General features: G+C 36.2%; 1 protein-coding gene across 2 annotated transcripts in view; it reads left to right on the forward strand.

Moving 5' to 3' along the window:
• LOC123757613 (uncharacterized) overlaps window positions 1–18,330 on the forward strand; it is a 159,940-nt gene that overhangs the window by 7,261 nt on the left and 134,349 nt on the right. For both annotated transcript variants that reach the window (XM_045741423.2, XM_045741422.2), the window contains exon 2: window positions 13,982–14,053. In XM_045741423.2, coding sequence (XP_045597379.1) covers window positions 13,982–14,053 — 72 coding nt within the window. The remainder of the gene's footprint in view (window positions 1–13,981; window positions 14,054–18,330) is intronic.

An 18,330-nucleotide genomic window follows, 5' to 3' on the forward strand; every position in this document is an offset into this window, starting at 1 on the left:
CTTCCATACGCCTACAGCACTCGACAGCAAGGTAAGTAATAACTGGAACACAGTTTTGTAGGTTTATTTAGATGAATTAGGTAAATTAGGTATAAAAATTTATTTTGATGTGGGGTTTTTGGGGTAGTCAGGAACGGATTAATTCATTTCCCTTTATTTCTTATGAGGAAATTAACTTCGGAATGCGAGTTTTCGGAAGGCGAGGCGTCTCCAGGAACGGATTAAACTCGTATTCTGAGGTATGCCTGTATATATATATATATTATATATATATACTCCGAAATAACCATCTCTTTTAAGGGTCTGAGCTGTGGTGTAGTGGGTTAAAGGCTTACCAGTTATGCCAGTTGCTGTAAGGCTTCTGTGCTGGCTATGGTTCGAATCTCCTGGTGGGAAAGTGTTCTAAGGTTGTATAATATATATATATATGTCGTGCCTAGTAGCCAGAACGCACTTCTCAGCCTACTATGAAAGGTCAGATTTGCCTAATAAGCCTAGTTTTTATGAATTAATTGTTTTTTGACTACCTAACGTACCTAACCTAACTTTTTCGGCTACCTAACCTAACCTATAAAGATAGGTTTGGTTAGGTTAGGTAGGGTTGGTTAGGTTCGGTCATATATCTACGTTAATTTTAACTCGAATAAAAAAATTGACCTCATACATAATGAAATGGGTAGCTTTATCATTTCATAAGAAAAAAATTAGAGAAAATATAATAATTCTGGAAAACTTCGCTTATTAGGCAAATCGGGCCTTGCATAGTAGGCTGAGCAGTGCATTCTGGCTACTAGGTACGACATAAATAAATATATATATATGTCGTACCTAGTAGCCAGAACGCACTTCTCAGCCTACTATACAAGGCGCGATTTGCCTAATAAGCCAAGTTTTCATGAATTAATTGTTTTTCGACTACCTAACCTACCTAACCTAACCTAACCTAACTTTTTCGGCTACCTAACCTAACCTAACCTAAAAAGATAGGTTAGGTTAGGTTAGATAGGGTTGGTTAGGTTCGGTCATATATCTACGTTAATTTTAACCCCATTAAAAAAAAATTGACCTCATACATAATGAAATGAGTAGCTATATCATTTCATAAGAAAAAAAATAGAGAAAATATATTAATTCAGGAAAACTTGGCTTATTAGGCAAATCGGGCCCTGCATAGTAGGCTGAAAAGTGCGTTCTGGCTATTAGGTACGACATTATATATATATATATATATATATATATATATATATATATATATATATATATATATATTGTACCTAGTAGCCACTATGCACTATTTAGCCTATTATACAAGGATCAAGTTGCCTAAGAAGCCAAGTTTTATGAATTTATAGTCACTGCTTTTCCCAAAAGCGGTGAAGTTCTGCAGGGAACGAAAACGTATTACCATGATTTTGTGTCTAACCAACTAAGTAGCGCGCGCGAATGCATATGGGCACGCTTACGGCCACGATAGCGAGAAGTCATGTTCCTACTTAGAGCAGCCAGCTTCCGCTTGCCCTTCGGGGTGGGGGTTCCGCGCCGCTGGCCCTCACGGGATTGGGGGTGCTCCGACGGAACCCCCAAACTGAACCCCCAAAACTAATTAGAGATGTCACTTCACTGTATTTGATTTAATCATCATTATAACGGCTATCCATTAATATTATTTCAGTATAATAGTTTATGGTTATTCACTAATCATTATTAGTGTCCATAATTAATTATCCACTTTAATTATCTATTTATTCGTCATAATGAGCTAGTATGCTTCTTCATTTAAGGATTGTCAATTACTTAATCACTTATGATTATTAATTAATTATTTGTATTTAATAAATAATTAATTATTATTTATTATTATAAAAATAAATTAAGTCCCACTCTGTGAGCGTTTTCTTCCAATCCGCAGAAATATATTTTTCCTTGTTTTTTCTTATGAAATGATAAATCTATCAATTTTATTATGTATGAGTTCATTTTTTTTTAATTTGAGTCTAAACTAACAGAGATATATGACTGAACCTAACCCAACTCTACCTAACCTACCCTATCTAAACCTAACCTAAACTAACATAACTAAGTCAACAATTTATGTTCCTGATATAATATAATAATAATTCAAAAAATGCAATTGGAAACAATTTATTGAAAATAAAGAAATTCACTTGGCCTATTAGGCAAATCGGGTGTTGCATAGTAGGCTGAGAAGTGCATTCTTGCTACTAGGTACAACATATATATATATCTACATATTTATATCATGCAAACAAGCCTGAATGGTCCCAGGCGTATATGCAACTGAAAACACCACACCCCAGAAGTGACTCTAACCCATACTGCCAGGAGCACTATGCAACTGGTGTACAGGAGACCTTAACTGCTCGACCATCACGACCAGACAAAAGATGATGGTAGCCGAGGCTATTTCCCCATTAACTCGCTGGCGCTCTGATAGTAATCTTGGGCATGGTATTTTATCAAATCACCTCATTTTTTGGGGCCACATGAGCAACACAAATGTGAACAAGCCTGAATGGTCCCCAGGCTTATATGCGACTGAAAACTCCACACCCCAGAAGTGAATCGAACCCATATTGCCAGGAGCACTATGCAACTGGTGTACAGGAGACCTTAACCGCTCGACCATCACGACCGGGCAAAAGATGATGGTGATGATATACAAGAAGGTACATTGGGTTTATGAGAGTACAGACACTTGATGTTTTACATTCTTGTAAAGCCACTAGCATGGGCAGATCCTTAATCTAACATATAATTTTAAGACGGTAATTTCTAGCAAAATTAAAAAAAAATTGTTTACAGGTACATTGTAAGAAAGAATAAAAAATATATTGTAAGAGAGTACAAAAAATACATTGTATAAGAAATGTAATGATAAAAAAAAAAGTAGGCACATTAAAGTAAATTTAAGGGTTGTCTACAGGTACATTTTAGCATAATTTGAGGGTTATTGCAGGGTATTATGTAGCAAACTATGTGTATAACAAGATAAAAGATAACAGCAATGATTACAATGGTGAAGTTGTATGGCATAGGTACATACATTGGGGAATTGGGTAGCACTAGATAAAGTGTGAGGTTCAAGCACTGGGTAGGAAACTATGAAGATGAAATTAGGTACTTTTTGGTTTTATTCTTGAATAAGGCAAAATTTTGACAGCTTGTCAGTTCGTTAGGGAGAGAGTTCCATATACCAGGTCCCTTTATTTGCATAGAGTATTTAAACAGACTAAGTTTGACTCTGGGGATATCAAAGTTATATTTACTGTATTTCTGGTGTGGTGATTATGTGTTCTATTACATCTGTCTAAGAAGAGTTTCAGAACAGGGTTTGCACTTAAGAAAAGGGTTTTGTAAATGTAATTGGCACAAGAGAAGGTGTGGAGTGAGGTTATGTTTAGCAGGTTTAGGGATTTAAACAGGCGGCTGAGTGTTGTCTGAAAGCCGAGTTTGTTATTGTTCTGATAGCAAATTTTTGCTAGGTGATGATGGGCTTGAGGTAGTTTGCAGAGGTTGATCCCCATGCACAGATACCACAAGTAAGATAAGGATAGATTAGCACATAGTATAGTGAGAGGAGAACAGAGTTTAGAATATAATATCTGATTTTAGAGAGTATACCAACTTTTTTTGAGACTTTCTTGGTTATGTGTTGTATGTGGGGTGCTGAAGTCGAGTCACTTGTCTAAGTATAGGCCCAGGAACTTTCCATCATTTTCATTGCTGATGTTAACATTGTCTATCAGGAGCTAAATTGTATTTGTTGATTTGCTTCCAAACAAGATGTAGTAGGTTTTTTCTATGTTTAGAGTGAGTTTGTTGACATCCATAGGTGAACTTTTTTTAGTTCATTGTTTACAACATTATTTAGTGTGTGGGGATTTGGGTCTGAGTAAATGAGTAGTATCATCAGCAAATAATATAGGTGTAAGAATGTTGGAGACATTAGTCAGGTCATTGATGTATATAAGAAATAGGAGAGGATCTAGGAAGCTGCCCTGTTGTATCCCTTATGGTTAATGATAGAGTGGGAGAGGTTATGTCATTGATGGCTACATATTGGTGTCTGTCACTAAGATTGGATTGGATATTGTTCATGGCAAGGCCTCGGATTCCATAATAGTGGAGTCTAAGTAAGAGGTAGTTATGGTTAACAGTATCAAAGGCCTTTCTTAGGTCAATGAGGAATTCAATTGGAAACTCATTTTTGTCAAGGGCTGAGTAGTTTAGGTCAAGCAGACTAACAATTCCATCGTTAGTAATCTTTTTAGGAGCGGAAGCCAAACTGGCAGGGACTTGGTATGTTGAATTTTACTAGATAGGAGTAGAGCTGTTTGTAAATAATTTTTTCAAATATTTTTGATAATATAGGTAGAGTTGATATGGGTCTGTAATGGTTTATGTCTGCTGGATTGCTTCCTTTATGAATTAGGTGTTTCTCTTGCTTTTTTAACGATATCAGGGAAAGTGTGACACTCTAGGAATTTATTGAACAGCAAAGCTATGGGTGGCATCAGGGCATGGGGAGACACTATATGTGATATATATGTGAGAGATATGTGAGATAGAGGTATATATGAATATCTCTATCTCTATATCTATATATGAATATCTCTATCTCTATATCTATATATGAATATCTCTATATCTATATATGAATATCTCTATCTCTATCTCTATATCTATATATGAATATCTCTATCTCTATATCTATATATGAATATCTCTATCTCTATATCTATATATCTCTCTGTCTTGCATACCTGTAGGATCAACAAATATATTTTTATTTACAGTATAAAGATTATATTGTAATGATATTATTTATTACATTAATATTAAGTTTAGATAATAATGGTTAATGAAAATTAATTTTAAAATATTCAGTAATAACAATTAATAATAATAATAATTATATCAAATATATTAATCACAATAATAACATGGTTAATTTATTGTCTCTAACTTTAAAGCCATTGTCCCTTGTGTGAGTTACAATGGACCTTTTAATGAGGGCTAGATTAATATTATAGTGAACAATCCGAAACTCGAAACGCTATGCGTATTAGTGGCTTTAGGTATTGTATGTACTAGCTCTATAAATCCAACATTATGTTTGTAAATCAACTATGTATGTTCTTTTCCTGAATAAAAATTTATTTATATATATTTATAATATTTTCAAAATTGTTCAATATAGTATTTCAAGTGTCTCAATGATGCTAGGGCATTGATATGAGCCATATTGTGTCAGAGCCACATAAAGCTGGTGATAGACCAGGCCAAATGGGAAATGCAGACCCAATTTCAAACTGCTCATTAAGTGTTTTTGTAATCAGTGCAAAACATGTATGATTTATGAATGAGTATACTGTATACTGGTTATTCTACTAAATGTAAAGCTAAATCTACTATCACATACAGTATTACAATAACCAGCACCAGTACTTGTAATGTATGTGATATATTTGTAGGAAACAGAACAAAATAAATGAACTAGAATGATTTATAAAATGGTATAGCAAGCAATTGTATTCAAGTAGGCCCCCCTCAAAATTGTAGGCTCATGCTAACTGGTCCACCTGGCCCTGTTTTCTGTCTAGACCTGGTTGTGTCTGATATGTGGTGTTGTTAGTCCTGGGGCCCTCAGTCTTTCCTGGTATGAAAATTGTCTTAGTGTTAAGATGATTTTCATTGTTTTGCATTTAATATTTTCTAAAGCAGTTCCTGTATGTCCTTTTGGAAGTCAGGTCTCCATGCTTGGATAAAGTAGTCCAGATTTGGCAGTTTACAGAGTAAGAAGTGGGAAAAAGAGTTTAAAGACTTTGCGAGAAACAGAAGGGAGTGGGGAAAGGAAAAGGTATGGTGAAAGAGAAATAGGAATGGATTAGGAAGTACAGGAATGAAAGAAAGGGTTTGATTTGTAGGGAGCAGGGAAGAAAAAAAGAAGATAACTAGGTAACGCTTAGTTAGGGGTTACCTCTGCACTAGATAACCCCTTGTTACCTAGTGCAGGCTGGGTAACCTAGGTAACCTTGCCTCTCCATACTCCCTTGCTCCAATGTACTCTGGCTATATAAATAAAAAGTTAATTTTTTACTAATCATATGCCTTCATTTTTATATTCCACTTTTATCTCACTGATTATTTTTTAATTTGAATTTTTATTGTAATTTGTATTGTAATTTACTGTCAACCCCGTCACCCATATTCTAATCAGAATATCCTTAAAATCTTCTGCATTCTTACTCCATGCAAACTACCATTGGCCCCAACTAAATCTACTATCACATATCAACAATAACCAGCACAGTGATCATCACTATTTAAGTTACTACAGAACAAATCTTGCAAAAAAAAAAATAACTCCAAAATAACACAAGACTATTAGTATTCAATCAAAATATCAGGTCTCTTGGTAAACATTTTGATGACATCAATGTGGTACTTGAAGCACTAAATACTAAATTATCTTTCATTATTTTAGGAGTAACATGACTAAGTAAATACCATACCCAACTATACAACTTAGCCAGATATAAACCCATTCACAACTTTAGGCCTGAAAAAAAGGTGGTTGTATAGCTATCTATTATCAAGATAACTTCACTTGCACTAGTGTTATTAGCAACAGAGACAACTAGTACTGTGAATATACCTTTGCTTAATTCTCGGTCAAATCCCTTAAATCATCAATAACTATTGGAGATATTTATAGATTTCTCAATACTAATAGATAATAGATATTATCTATTATCATTATCAGATAATATAAGGAATCTAATCATTAACAAAAACTCAACAAAAATCACATCATCCTAGAAAGCGACTTCATCATTGACCTTTATCAACAAAATTATCCCAAGTCGACTACTTCCTCAACAGCATGAACTCCTGTATGCTAATCCCCAGAATCACCAAGCCCACACAAATTACTCAAATATCTGCTACATCCTTGGATCACACATGAACTAATATAACAGCCCCCTTGTCTCTGGTATAATTACTGACAGAACACCCAATCACTATCAAATGGTTTCAAATTCAAATGTTTTATCAGGTAAAAGTACATACATAGAAGATGAGTTACAAACATAATGTTGGATTTATAGATAGAGCTAGTACTGTACATACAATACCTAAAACGACTAATATGCATAGCATTTTGGGCAAGGTGTGGGTAAAAAAAAACTTTAGACTAAAACTTAATATTAATTGAGATTAAAGTAAATTATGATGAAAGGGGGGGGGGGGGACATGGCAGAAATCAGCAATTAAACAAGTTGGTCAACAAACAGTATTGTTTGAAAATAGCAAGACATGGGTTGACATTTAGGGGTTAACCAGTCAGCTCGACAAACATTATATTCATAAATCAATCATTTTAAACCAAAGCTGGGAACATTAGTGAAATACCATCTTTGGTATATAAGATAAGATGTTTATTTAGGTAAAGGTACATACATTGAAAATGAATATTTGTAGTTACAAATGTAATGTTGGATTTATAGATAGAGCTAGTACAGTACATACAATGCCTGAAGTCACTAATAATACATAGTGTTTCAGGCAAGTTGTGGGAAAAAACTTGGACTAAAACTTAATACTAATTGATATCAAATGCATAAATTGAATTGAAAAAGGGGAAATAAAAGGAGAACGATAACAATTACATGATGGATGAGACAGCAGAAAATGCAACAGAACAGCAGAAGGAATTTTAACTAAATAAACAGAAGATTACAATTATATAAGAATACTGCCCCTGCTCTTTCATTACTCATAGCTCTGCTATTCAACAAATCTCAAGAGTGTCATACTTTTTCTGATACGTATCCTTAAAAAAACAAGAGTAATGCTAATTCATAAAGGAGGCAAGATAGCTGTCATAAACAATTACAGACCAATATCAAATCTACCTATACTTTAAAAAAAATTGAAAACATTAATTACAAACAGCTCTATCTTATAAAACTCAACATACTAAGTGCCTGCCAGTTTGACTTCTGTTCCCAAAAGTGTACCAATAATGCCAGTATTAGTCTGCTTAATATAATTTACACAGGCCTTGACAAAAATGAGTTCCTAATTGACCTCTTCATAGACCTGAGAAAGACTTTTGATATTGTAAACCATACCTGCTTCTTACTTAACTTCACCACTATGGTATCTGAGGCCTTGCTCTGGACTATATGTGTTCTTATCTCAGTGACAGACATAATGTGTAGCCATCACTAACATAACCTTCCCCACTCTACCATTAACAATAGGAGTGCCACAGGGCAGCATCTAAGGACCTCTCCTGTTTTTTATATACATCAATGATTTGCCAAATGTTTCTAACATTCTTAAACCTATACTATTTGCTGACAATACTCCCTTCATCTCCCCAACCCCCACAGACTAAATAATATTGTAAGTAATGAATTTAAAAAAAAAGTCTGCTCATAGATGTAAACCAACAAACTTACACTAAACATAGAAAACCCCTATTAGGTTTTATTTGATAGTAATACTAGTTAGACAATGTTAAAAATGTTAGACAGAAAATGTTAACATTAGCAATAAAAATTAGTGAAAGTTCCTATACATAGACAACAGACTGAACTTCAGCACCCGCATACAACACATAGCCAAAAAAAAGTTTCAATAATGGTCGATATACTCTCAAACATCAGATATTATATTTCCCACTCTGCTCTCCTCTCATTATAATGCACACTAATCTGTCCCTATCTTACAATTAAACAATTGTCCCTATCTTACAATTTGTAATTGTATTTGTGCTGTTTTCTCAACAATGTTCCCCCCTCTTTTACCTCTATTTTTATTTGTACTCAACGCATTTTTTTGTTTTTACCCATTAGTTTTAAGCTTTAGTCAGTAGTGTTTTTTCCTGCCCGAAACGCTTTGCGTAATAGTGGCTTTAGGCATTGTATGTACTAGCTCTATCTATAAAGCCAACAAACTTTGTAAAATCTCTTTATGTATGTACCTTTGCCTAAATAAAAATTAGATTCAGATTCAGATTCAGATGTTTATTCAGGTAAGGTATATACATACAAGTGATGTTACATTAATGGATTGATATATAGATAGAGCTAGTACATACAATGCCTAAAGCCACTATTACGCAATGCGTTTCGGGCAAGAAAAAACATTAATATCTAGAACTTAATACTAATTGAGCATAAAGAATAAAAGATGTTGAGAACAAATACAAATAAAGATAAAAAAAAAGGGGGAACATGACTGAAAAAGCAGCACAAATACAATAGGTTGACAAACAGTGTTGATTAAAAAAAAGAAAAAAAAAAAGAAAATAACAGACATGGGTTGACAATAGAGGAGTGAGGTAGATTACAGGGAATTTATTAGGTAGTGTTTAGTTTTTATCTTAAACTGGTTGAGAGAGGTACAGTCTTTAACATGGTTGGGAAGGTCATTCCACATTCTGGGCCCCTTGATTTGCAGAGCATTTCTAGTTTGATTAAGACGTACTCTAGGAATATCAAAACTGTATTTATTTCTGGTGTGGTGCTCATGGGTTCTGTTACAACCTTCTATGAAGCTTTTAAGATCAGGATTGGCATTATAGTTTAGCGTTTTATATATGTATAATACACATGAGAGAATGTGCAGTGACTTAATATCTAACATATTAAGAGATTTGAGTAGGGGTACCGAGTGATGTCTGGGGCCAGAGTTGGATATTGTTCTAATAGCGGCTTTGTGTTGGGTAATTAGAGGACGTTATTATTAACGTCCTCTAATAATTAGGACGTCCCTACGTCCTAATAATTAATTATTATTATTATTATTATTATTATTATTATTATTATTATTATTACATACAGTATTTGTGCATAGGATTCAACCACTGCAAATTACCTCAAGACCATCACCACTCAGCAAAAATCTGACTAGTGGGCCAGCCAGAGGCTTAGGGCCCGTACAGGAATATCCCTGCAAAAAAAAAAAAATGCTATCAGTAATATAACAAACTCTGTCTTCAGACAACATACAGTCCCTTTGTTAAAGTTCCTTAACATGCTAAACATCACTCACTCCACACATTCTCATGTGCTATTTACATGTACAAAACCTGGGGCCGGATTCAGGATGGTACTTACGAAGGTTTTTCTTCTTAGCTACGAACGTTTTCCTTCTTAGCGCCTTCGTGGCGGCTACGGCGGTATTCAGGTAGCTACACTAAGTGGAAAAGCCTTCGTAAGTTCATTCCGGGATCTAAGTGTGGTTTCGACCACTCGTAGCTTTACGTAAACTGGATATAACTCAATTTTTCTCTACTACATAACACTGGGATCGATTTTAAGGTTTTGGAACATAAACAAAAGATTATAAAAATTGAATCTAGTGAAGAGGAGTCCTTCGTGTTAGTTATATATGCATTCTCTGCTTGAAACTTAAAGTAATATGTCTTTTATGATAGCAGAATTAGTTTTATAATAGCAAGATATTATACCCGTAGTTATTAAGTAAATAAACACTGGTGAACATGAAATATGAGAGAAGGTGATGAACCCTGCCTGATGGGATCATTTACTATCACCAAATGCCCCTGTTCATCTAGTAGTAAGGGTGTACCTTAGCTATACATACCCATTTCTAATTTATTTAGTTTGGTTTTATTTTGAAATTAAATCTGGGTGAGACATAAAATAAAAATATGCTACACAAATGATGTTAGGTAAGGAGAAGGGTAAAATTGTCAAAAACTTTATGCATTGAATACTTAAAGCTATAACTATGACTATATAGACTATTAAAAAAGAGAGAGGGAAGTAGGGGTCCAAGACCTCTTCCTGTTATACAATTTGGGTGTGGAACAAGTAATTATCAAAAGAAGGCACCATGCCGGGAAGGCTATGTAGCAGTAAGGCAGTGAGGTGAGGCAGCTACTTACTTGAGAAATGCTTATTTTATTTACTTTATAAGCTGAGGCAACTTATTTTATTTGAGGAATACTCAGCTGATTCCTCTACATTTAGCATGGAACAAATTTGTGTCCAAGACCTCTTTCTGTTACACAATTTGGCTGTGTGTAACCAAACTAGAAGTGCTCTACAAATCAAGGGACCCAGAATGTGGAATGACCTCCCGAATCATGTCAAAGGCTGTACTGTATCTCTCTCAACCAGTTTAAGAGTTAAAGCAAGTACTGCCTAAATAACTCCATGTAACCTAACTTACCTCCTAAATGTCAACCCATGTCTTGCTATTTTTTAAACAATGCTGTTCACCAACATGTGCAATTGCTGATTTATGCTATGTTAACCCCCCTTTTTGTATTTTTTATTCCTTCTTTCAACACAATTTATACCTAATCCCAATTACTATTAAGTTTTAGTCTGTGTTTTTTCCCCCACACCTTGCCTGAAATGCTATGAGTATTAGTGGCTTTAGGTATTGTATGTACTAGCTCTGTCTATAAATCCAACATTATGTTTGTAAATCAACTGTATGTACTTTTCCTGAATAAAATGTATTTATTATTTATTTTTTAATCAGTAAGTATTAAAAGAAGGCACCAAGCTGGGAAGGCTATGTAGCACCATTGTGTGTAACAATAAACCAAATTTTTTTTTAACAAATAATGCACCTGTATGGTAAAACAAATCCTGTCAGCTGTAAAAATATTGATACAGTTATTTAAATGAAAAATATAATGAAAGAAATATTACTGGTTTATTTTTATCCTATCTTTTTGTACTGTACAGTATATCCAAGGAAGTGAAAAATTGAGACATAATGCACAATTTAATGAATGATTAGCATGGATTAGCAGTTCAAAAGAAATATGACTATTACATATCAACATGAGATCTTAATGATCCATGGTCAACATGATTTAATAAGGATAATACAGTACTGTATTTGTAGTAATACAAACTATAATTTAAAATCTGTATTACTGATTTTTTTTATTAAGAAGATTAGGTATACACAGCAATGTGCTGCTACCCTATTCTATATGGAATATTACACAGTGTAGATAAAAAACTAGCTATAAGTTTATCTAATACTCCCATCTCACAGGATGGTTAGACATACTGTACATGGAATCAATTTAGAAAATACCAGCCTCAATACAAAAAACAAATCAACTCTGACTAAACAACTCTTTGCGATTTTCACAAGAGGTAAGCACTGAATCATGGAAACATTATATTATAATTACTCTTACCAGTTTCTACAAGACTCCTCTCAAACAATGTATTTTTAAACATGTTTAGGTATACACAGCAATGTGCTGCTTCCCTATTCTGTATAAAGGAGCACACAGTGTAGATCAAAAACCAGCTACAAGCTCATCCAACATCCTCACCTCACAGGATGGCCAGTCATATATGGAATTAGGAGAGAACAAAATACTTAATGCTGATCTATTAGCCTCCACTGGCAAAATCTGGGTGCAGCACAAGAATTTCTTCCAATATTCCTGAGTGTATGAAGTAATTACAGAGCTCAAAATACCTCATACCATTTGGTATGAAGTCACTGATAACAGGGCAATCACAGATATAGTGTTGGAGAGTATGTTCTCTCAAGTAGGACTGAAAACAGATGTTTTTTTCCACCAAGAGGGCTATAAACCCATGGAACCGCCTACCCGCTGAAGCCGTAAATGCCAAATTCCAGTTAAAAAATATCATTAAGACAATTGGCGGGCCCTTTAACAAGCCGCTGGCTTTCTGTCCTCTTCGAGGCCACTAGATAGTTAGTGGCCATTGGGTAAATTCAGTAAATATATACAATAATTGTCAGCGCATCTTCCGAGCAACAGGGACAGCTACACAGTATCTCTTAGAATTACGTAGGTAAACAACAAATGTAACATATTTGTTTACTACAATGTCGGTGCTGGCTGTAGAAGTTGAAAAACATTGTTTTACTTCGAAATATACTAATTTTATAAGAAAATTCGACGTAAATAGGAGGCAGTAGAGCTCCGATAAGCCAGCGCTAAATCTTCAATATGAAGAATGTTGCTGCTCTCTGATTGGCCAAACAAAACACAGTAGTGACCTCTATCGGCACGCAGGTGAACCAACAAATTTCTTCCTAAGTGGACGTTATTGAATTGCACCTAAGCATCTTCTTAGGGCACACTTAACAACCTTCGTAGCAAACCCACTTACGAAGAAATACACAGAGCTTCCTGAATGTAGGTCCTGGTTTCTAAATGTTAATCTTGATCTGAAACTTTTCCTACATAGGTGTAATAGAACCATGAGCACCACACCAGAAATATATATCTCTTTGATATCCCCAGTGTCAAACTAAATCTGTGCAAACACTCCATGCAATTAAAAGGACCCAATCTATAGAACTCATTTCCTGATGAATTAAAAAATTGTCCAACGTATGCCATATTCAAAAGTAAAACAGAAAAATACCAAATTTCATCCACATAGTTTCCTAACTTATGCTTCAAACTCGCACTGTATCTTATGCTACACATTTCCCCAGTATTAATACTTAAGACATACTGTATATCTTCACCATTGTAATCACCTTTGACATTTCAGAGGTGATATTGTAGTTATATGTTGATATAAAATTTTACTACAATTTACCTTTTCATCTAACCTGATATGTTAGATTATGGACCTGCCCAAAATGCTATATGTGTTAGTGGTTTTGCAAGAATGTAAAAATACCTATCTGATGTAATCTCACAAACCCATTGTACCTTCTTGCAAATAAAATTATTATTGTTATTATTATTATTATTATTATTATTATTATTATTATTATTATTATTATTATTATTATTATTATCATTATTATTAGTCTTATTAAGATAAATAGTGAGAGTACATAAGAGAAGGGGATGAAAGGAAATGTCCGGCAGAGGCCCAAGAAAAAATAATGATAATAAATATTACAATTAAAAGTACTGTAACTTTCACTAATTATTAAATTGTATCCTCAGGAGCAAGTAGTGAGGGAGATCTTTAACAAGTTGGATAAGACCTCTACATTTGTGGTGAAACAGTACTTAATGGTAAGTGACAGATTGACTTGAAACATTGTACTCCTTTACTCTCATATAAAATATATTCCAAATATTTATTTATATATATATACTGTATATATATATATATATATATATATATATATATATATATATATATATATATATATATATAATATAATTTTTTTTGAGTTGTTACATTCTTGTACAGCCACTAGTACACGTAGCGTTTCGGGCAGGTCCCTGGAATATGATCCCCTGCCGCGAAGAATCGTTTTTTCATCAAAGTACACATTTTACTGTTTTTTGCGCCCAGTAAATCCTCCCCGGCCAGGATACGAACCCATGACATAGCGCTCGCGGAACGCCAGGCGAGTGTCTTACCACTGCACAACGAAGACTAAATCTGTCCATGGAAGCTTGCTTTTCCCTTCTTCGCAAGCTGTCTCTGTAGTAAGGCATCACATTGTCATTGAAAAGATTAAGACAATGGCCTACTACAGCTTTCTTTGGGTGAGTCTTTTCAACAATTGTTTGAATCTCTTCCCACATCTGACACACCTTCTTAATTACTGCAGAAGGGACATTCGCTGCTGCCTCCTCCTCCTCCACTGTAGAATCATCCGCTGCGTTGTCTTGCTGTTCCTGTTGAAGGGCTAGGAGTTCTTCGGTGGTCAGTTCTTCGTTGTGTTCTTCCACCAACTCCTCCACATCATCACCATCCAATTCCAAGCCCATTTGCTGGCCTAGACTAACAATTTCCTCAACAATAGGCACATCATTTATAGGCTCAAACCCCTCAAAGTCTAGTTCTCTCACACATTCAGGCCACAATTTTCTCCAGCCAGAGATCAGGGTTCTTTGAGTCACTTCTTGCCAGGCTTTGTCAACGAGTTTTAAAGCACTACAAATGTTAAAATGCTGTTTCCAGAACTCTTTGAGGGTGAGGTTTGTGGCTTCAGTCACTTCAAAACATTTCCAGAAAAGTGCCCTTTCATAAAGTTTCTTAAAATTCGCTATGATTTTCTGGTCCATAGGCTGAATTAGAGGAGTGGTGTTAGGAGGAAGGAATTTAACTGTGAGGAATTTATTGTATCTGGGCAACAAATCATCTTCCAAGCCTGGAGGATGAGCAGGAGCATTGTCGAGGAGAAGCACGGCTTTGAGTGGCAAATGTTTTTCCTGCAGATATTTTCCTATGGCAGGGCACAGCACTTCATTCACCCACTCCGAAAAAATAAGCCTAGTCACCCATGCTTTTTTATTAGCCTTCCACATCACACACAAATGGGTTTTCTGCACTTTATACTGTTTGAAAACCCTTGGATTTTCAGAATGATACACTAGCAAGGGTTTAATTTTCAAATCGCCACTCGCATTTGAACACAGCACAAGCGTAAACCTATCTTTCATAGGCTTGTGTCCGGGCAAGGATTTTTCCTCCTTGGTAATGTATGTCCTCTTAGGCATTCTTTTCCAAAACAGTCCTGTTTCGTCACAATTAAACACTTGTTGCGGTAGGTATCCCTCAGCCTCTGCAAACTCTTTAAATTCGTCAATAAATCGTCCAGCGGCTGGTTTGTCTGAGCTGGCTGCCTCCCCATGCCTTGTAACACTATGCATACCACTTCTCCTTCTAAATTTTTCAAACCAGCCCCTGCTTGCCTTAAACTCTATCGTATCTGCATCACTCGTTGCAGGGGTATTCTTTAGAAGGTCTTCGTGCAATACCCTGGCTTTCTCACAAATAATGGCCTCCGAAACACTATCACCCCTTAACTCCTTGTCGTGTATCCAAATTAATAACAACTTTTCCACTTCTTCAAGTATTTGTGGTCTTTGTTTCATTATTGTTCTTACTCCTTTTGCCACTTTAGCACTCATAATCTCATTTTTCTTCTTAAGTATAGTGCATATTGTTGATGTGGCTTTGTTGTAGTGCCTACAAAGTTCAACAACACGTGTACCATTCTCATGCTTCCGAATGATCTCTTATTTCTCCTCTATTGTCATCCTCACATGGGCTTTCTGGCCTTTATCCTTACCACTGGCTTTCTTGGGACCCATGGTGAGATATATAATAACAAATTGTATAGTCAAATCACCAAAAATCCAACAAAACACTGAAAATCCGCGAGAAGAATTGATGTGGGGTAGTCACTGGGCGCGAGACAATGGTAAACTGAGGGGCGGAGGGGCAGAGGGGCGATGGTCGCTGAACCACCACGCGCTAGGTCGGCCTGTACGTGTATGAACAAACTCGCGTCCCGAGGTAACCCTCGCGTTCCGAGACATATTTTTTTAGGAAATCCTGCTCGTATTCCGAAAAACTCGCATACAGGGATACTCGCATTCCGAGGTACCACTGTACATGTACACAGAAGGTATGTTACACACACGTGTGTATGCACATACACAAGCCGCCGACCAGTGGGAAGGGAGCACCACGCCGACGAGGCGAAGAAGGCACAAAACTGCATCAAAAGGCCCACCTCGACAACAAAACCTAAGTCCCAGCACTGGACCTAAAAAATGCTTTCGACAGAGTTCGACATAAGAGGTTGTTCTGGAAACTGGAAAATATTGGAGGGGTGACAGGTAAGCTTCTATCATGGATGAAAATTTTTCTGACTGATAGAAAAATGAGGGCAGTAATCAGAGGCAATGTATCTGAATGGAGAAATGTCACAAGTGGAGTACCACAGGGTTCAGTTCTTGCACCAGTGATGTTTATTGTCTACATAAATGATCTACCAGTTGGTATACAGAATTATATGAACATGTTTGCTGATGATGCTAAGATAATAGGAAGGATAAAAAATTTAGATGATTATCATGCCCTTCAAGAAGACCTGGACAAAATAAGTATATGGAGCACCACTTGGCAAATGGAATTTAATGTTAATAAATGTCATGTTATGGAATGTGGAATAGGAGAACATAGACCCCACACAACCTATATATTATGTGAGAAATCTTTAAAGAATTCTGATAAAGAAAAGGATCTAGGGGTGGTTTTAGATAGAAAACTATCACCTGAGGACCACATAAAGAATATTGTGCAAGGAGCCTATGCTATGCTTTCTAACTTCAGAATTGCATTTAAATACATGGATGGCGATATACTAAAGAAATTGTTCATGACTTTTGTTAGGCCAAAGCTAGAATATGCAGCTGTTGTGTGGTGCCCATATCTTAAGAAGCACATCAACAAACTGGAAAAGGTGCAAAGACATGCTACTAAGTGGCTCCCAGAACTGAAGGGCAAGAGCTACGAGGAGAGGTTAGAAGCATTAAATATGCCAAAACTAGAAGACAGAAGAAAAAGAGGTGATATGATCACTACATACAAAATAGTTACAGGAATTGATAAAATCGACAGGGAAGACTTCCTGAGACCTGGAATTTCAAGAACAAGAGGTCATAGATTTAAACTAGCTAAACACAGATGCCGAAGAAATATAAGAAAATTCACCTTCGCAAATAGAGTGGTAGACGGTTGGAACAAGTTAAGTGAGAAGGTGGTGGAGGCCAAGACCGTCAGTAGTTTCAAAGCGTTATATGACAAAGAGTGCTGGGAAGACGGGACACCACGAGCGTAGCTCTCATCCTGTAACTACACTTAGGTAATTACTTAGGTAATTACAACAGAGGCCCTGGGGCAGAGCCATCCTCCAAGCCCTCCACCCTTAACCCTTAAATGGCGCCTGGCTATTTAGCATGTGTCACCCACAGGTGCATACCCCCCCCCCCCCCCCCCGCCAAAAAAAATATATATATTTTTTCTTCTAAACCTGTTAATTTGTGTTCACTGATCATGGGAAAAATAATAAAAAAATCGTAAGTGACATATATTGCCCGCTGATAGGGCGGGGAAGTCTAGCAAAAAACCAGCGTTGAATGTAATGAAACGCCATTTTCTGGGTGAGCCCCGGAGGCTCCCTGGAGCTTATCGGGCTAATGTATGTTATGTTAGACTGGGACATTAGCTAAGGAGTTCAGACCTACCAGGGACCAGCGCCAGAACCTGGCCCCTTCAGAGAGGTTTCAGGGAGCAATGGCCCTGGAAAACCCCATATGGTTGGGGGTTTTCCTTATCTGCCATCGACCGGGGTTAGGCACCCAGAAAGGTAGGCGTAACAAAACAAACCCCACATGGTAAGAAACTACAACAAAAACCGAACAGAGAGGTAGAAAACTCCCTACAATCCCAAGGAAACAATCAAACAAGCAAACATCACACTTTACTGCCGCGCCGATCGTCCGCGCAGCCCTCCCCACCCCGGGAGGGGGAGGGGGGAGCCCCG

This window comes from Procambarus clarkii, chromosome 19 (genome assembly GCF_040958095.1).
Source record: "Procambarus clarkii isolate CNS0578487 chromosome 19, FALCON_Pclarkii_2.0, whole genome shotgun sequence".
NCBI lineage: Eukaryota > Metazoa > Arthropoda > Malacostraca > Decapoda > Cambaridae > Procambarus > Procambarus clarkii.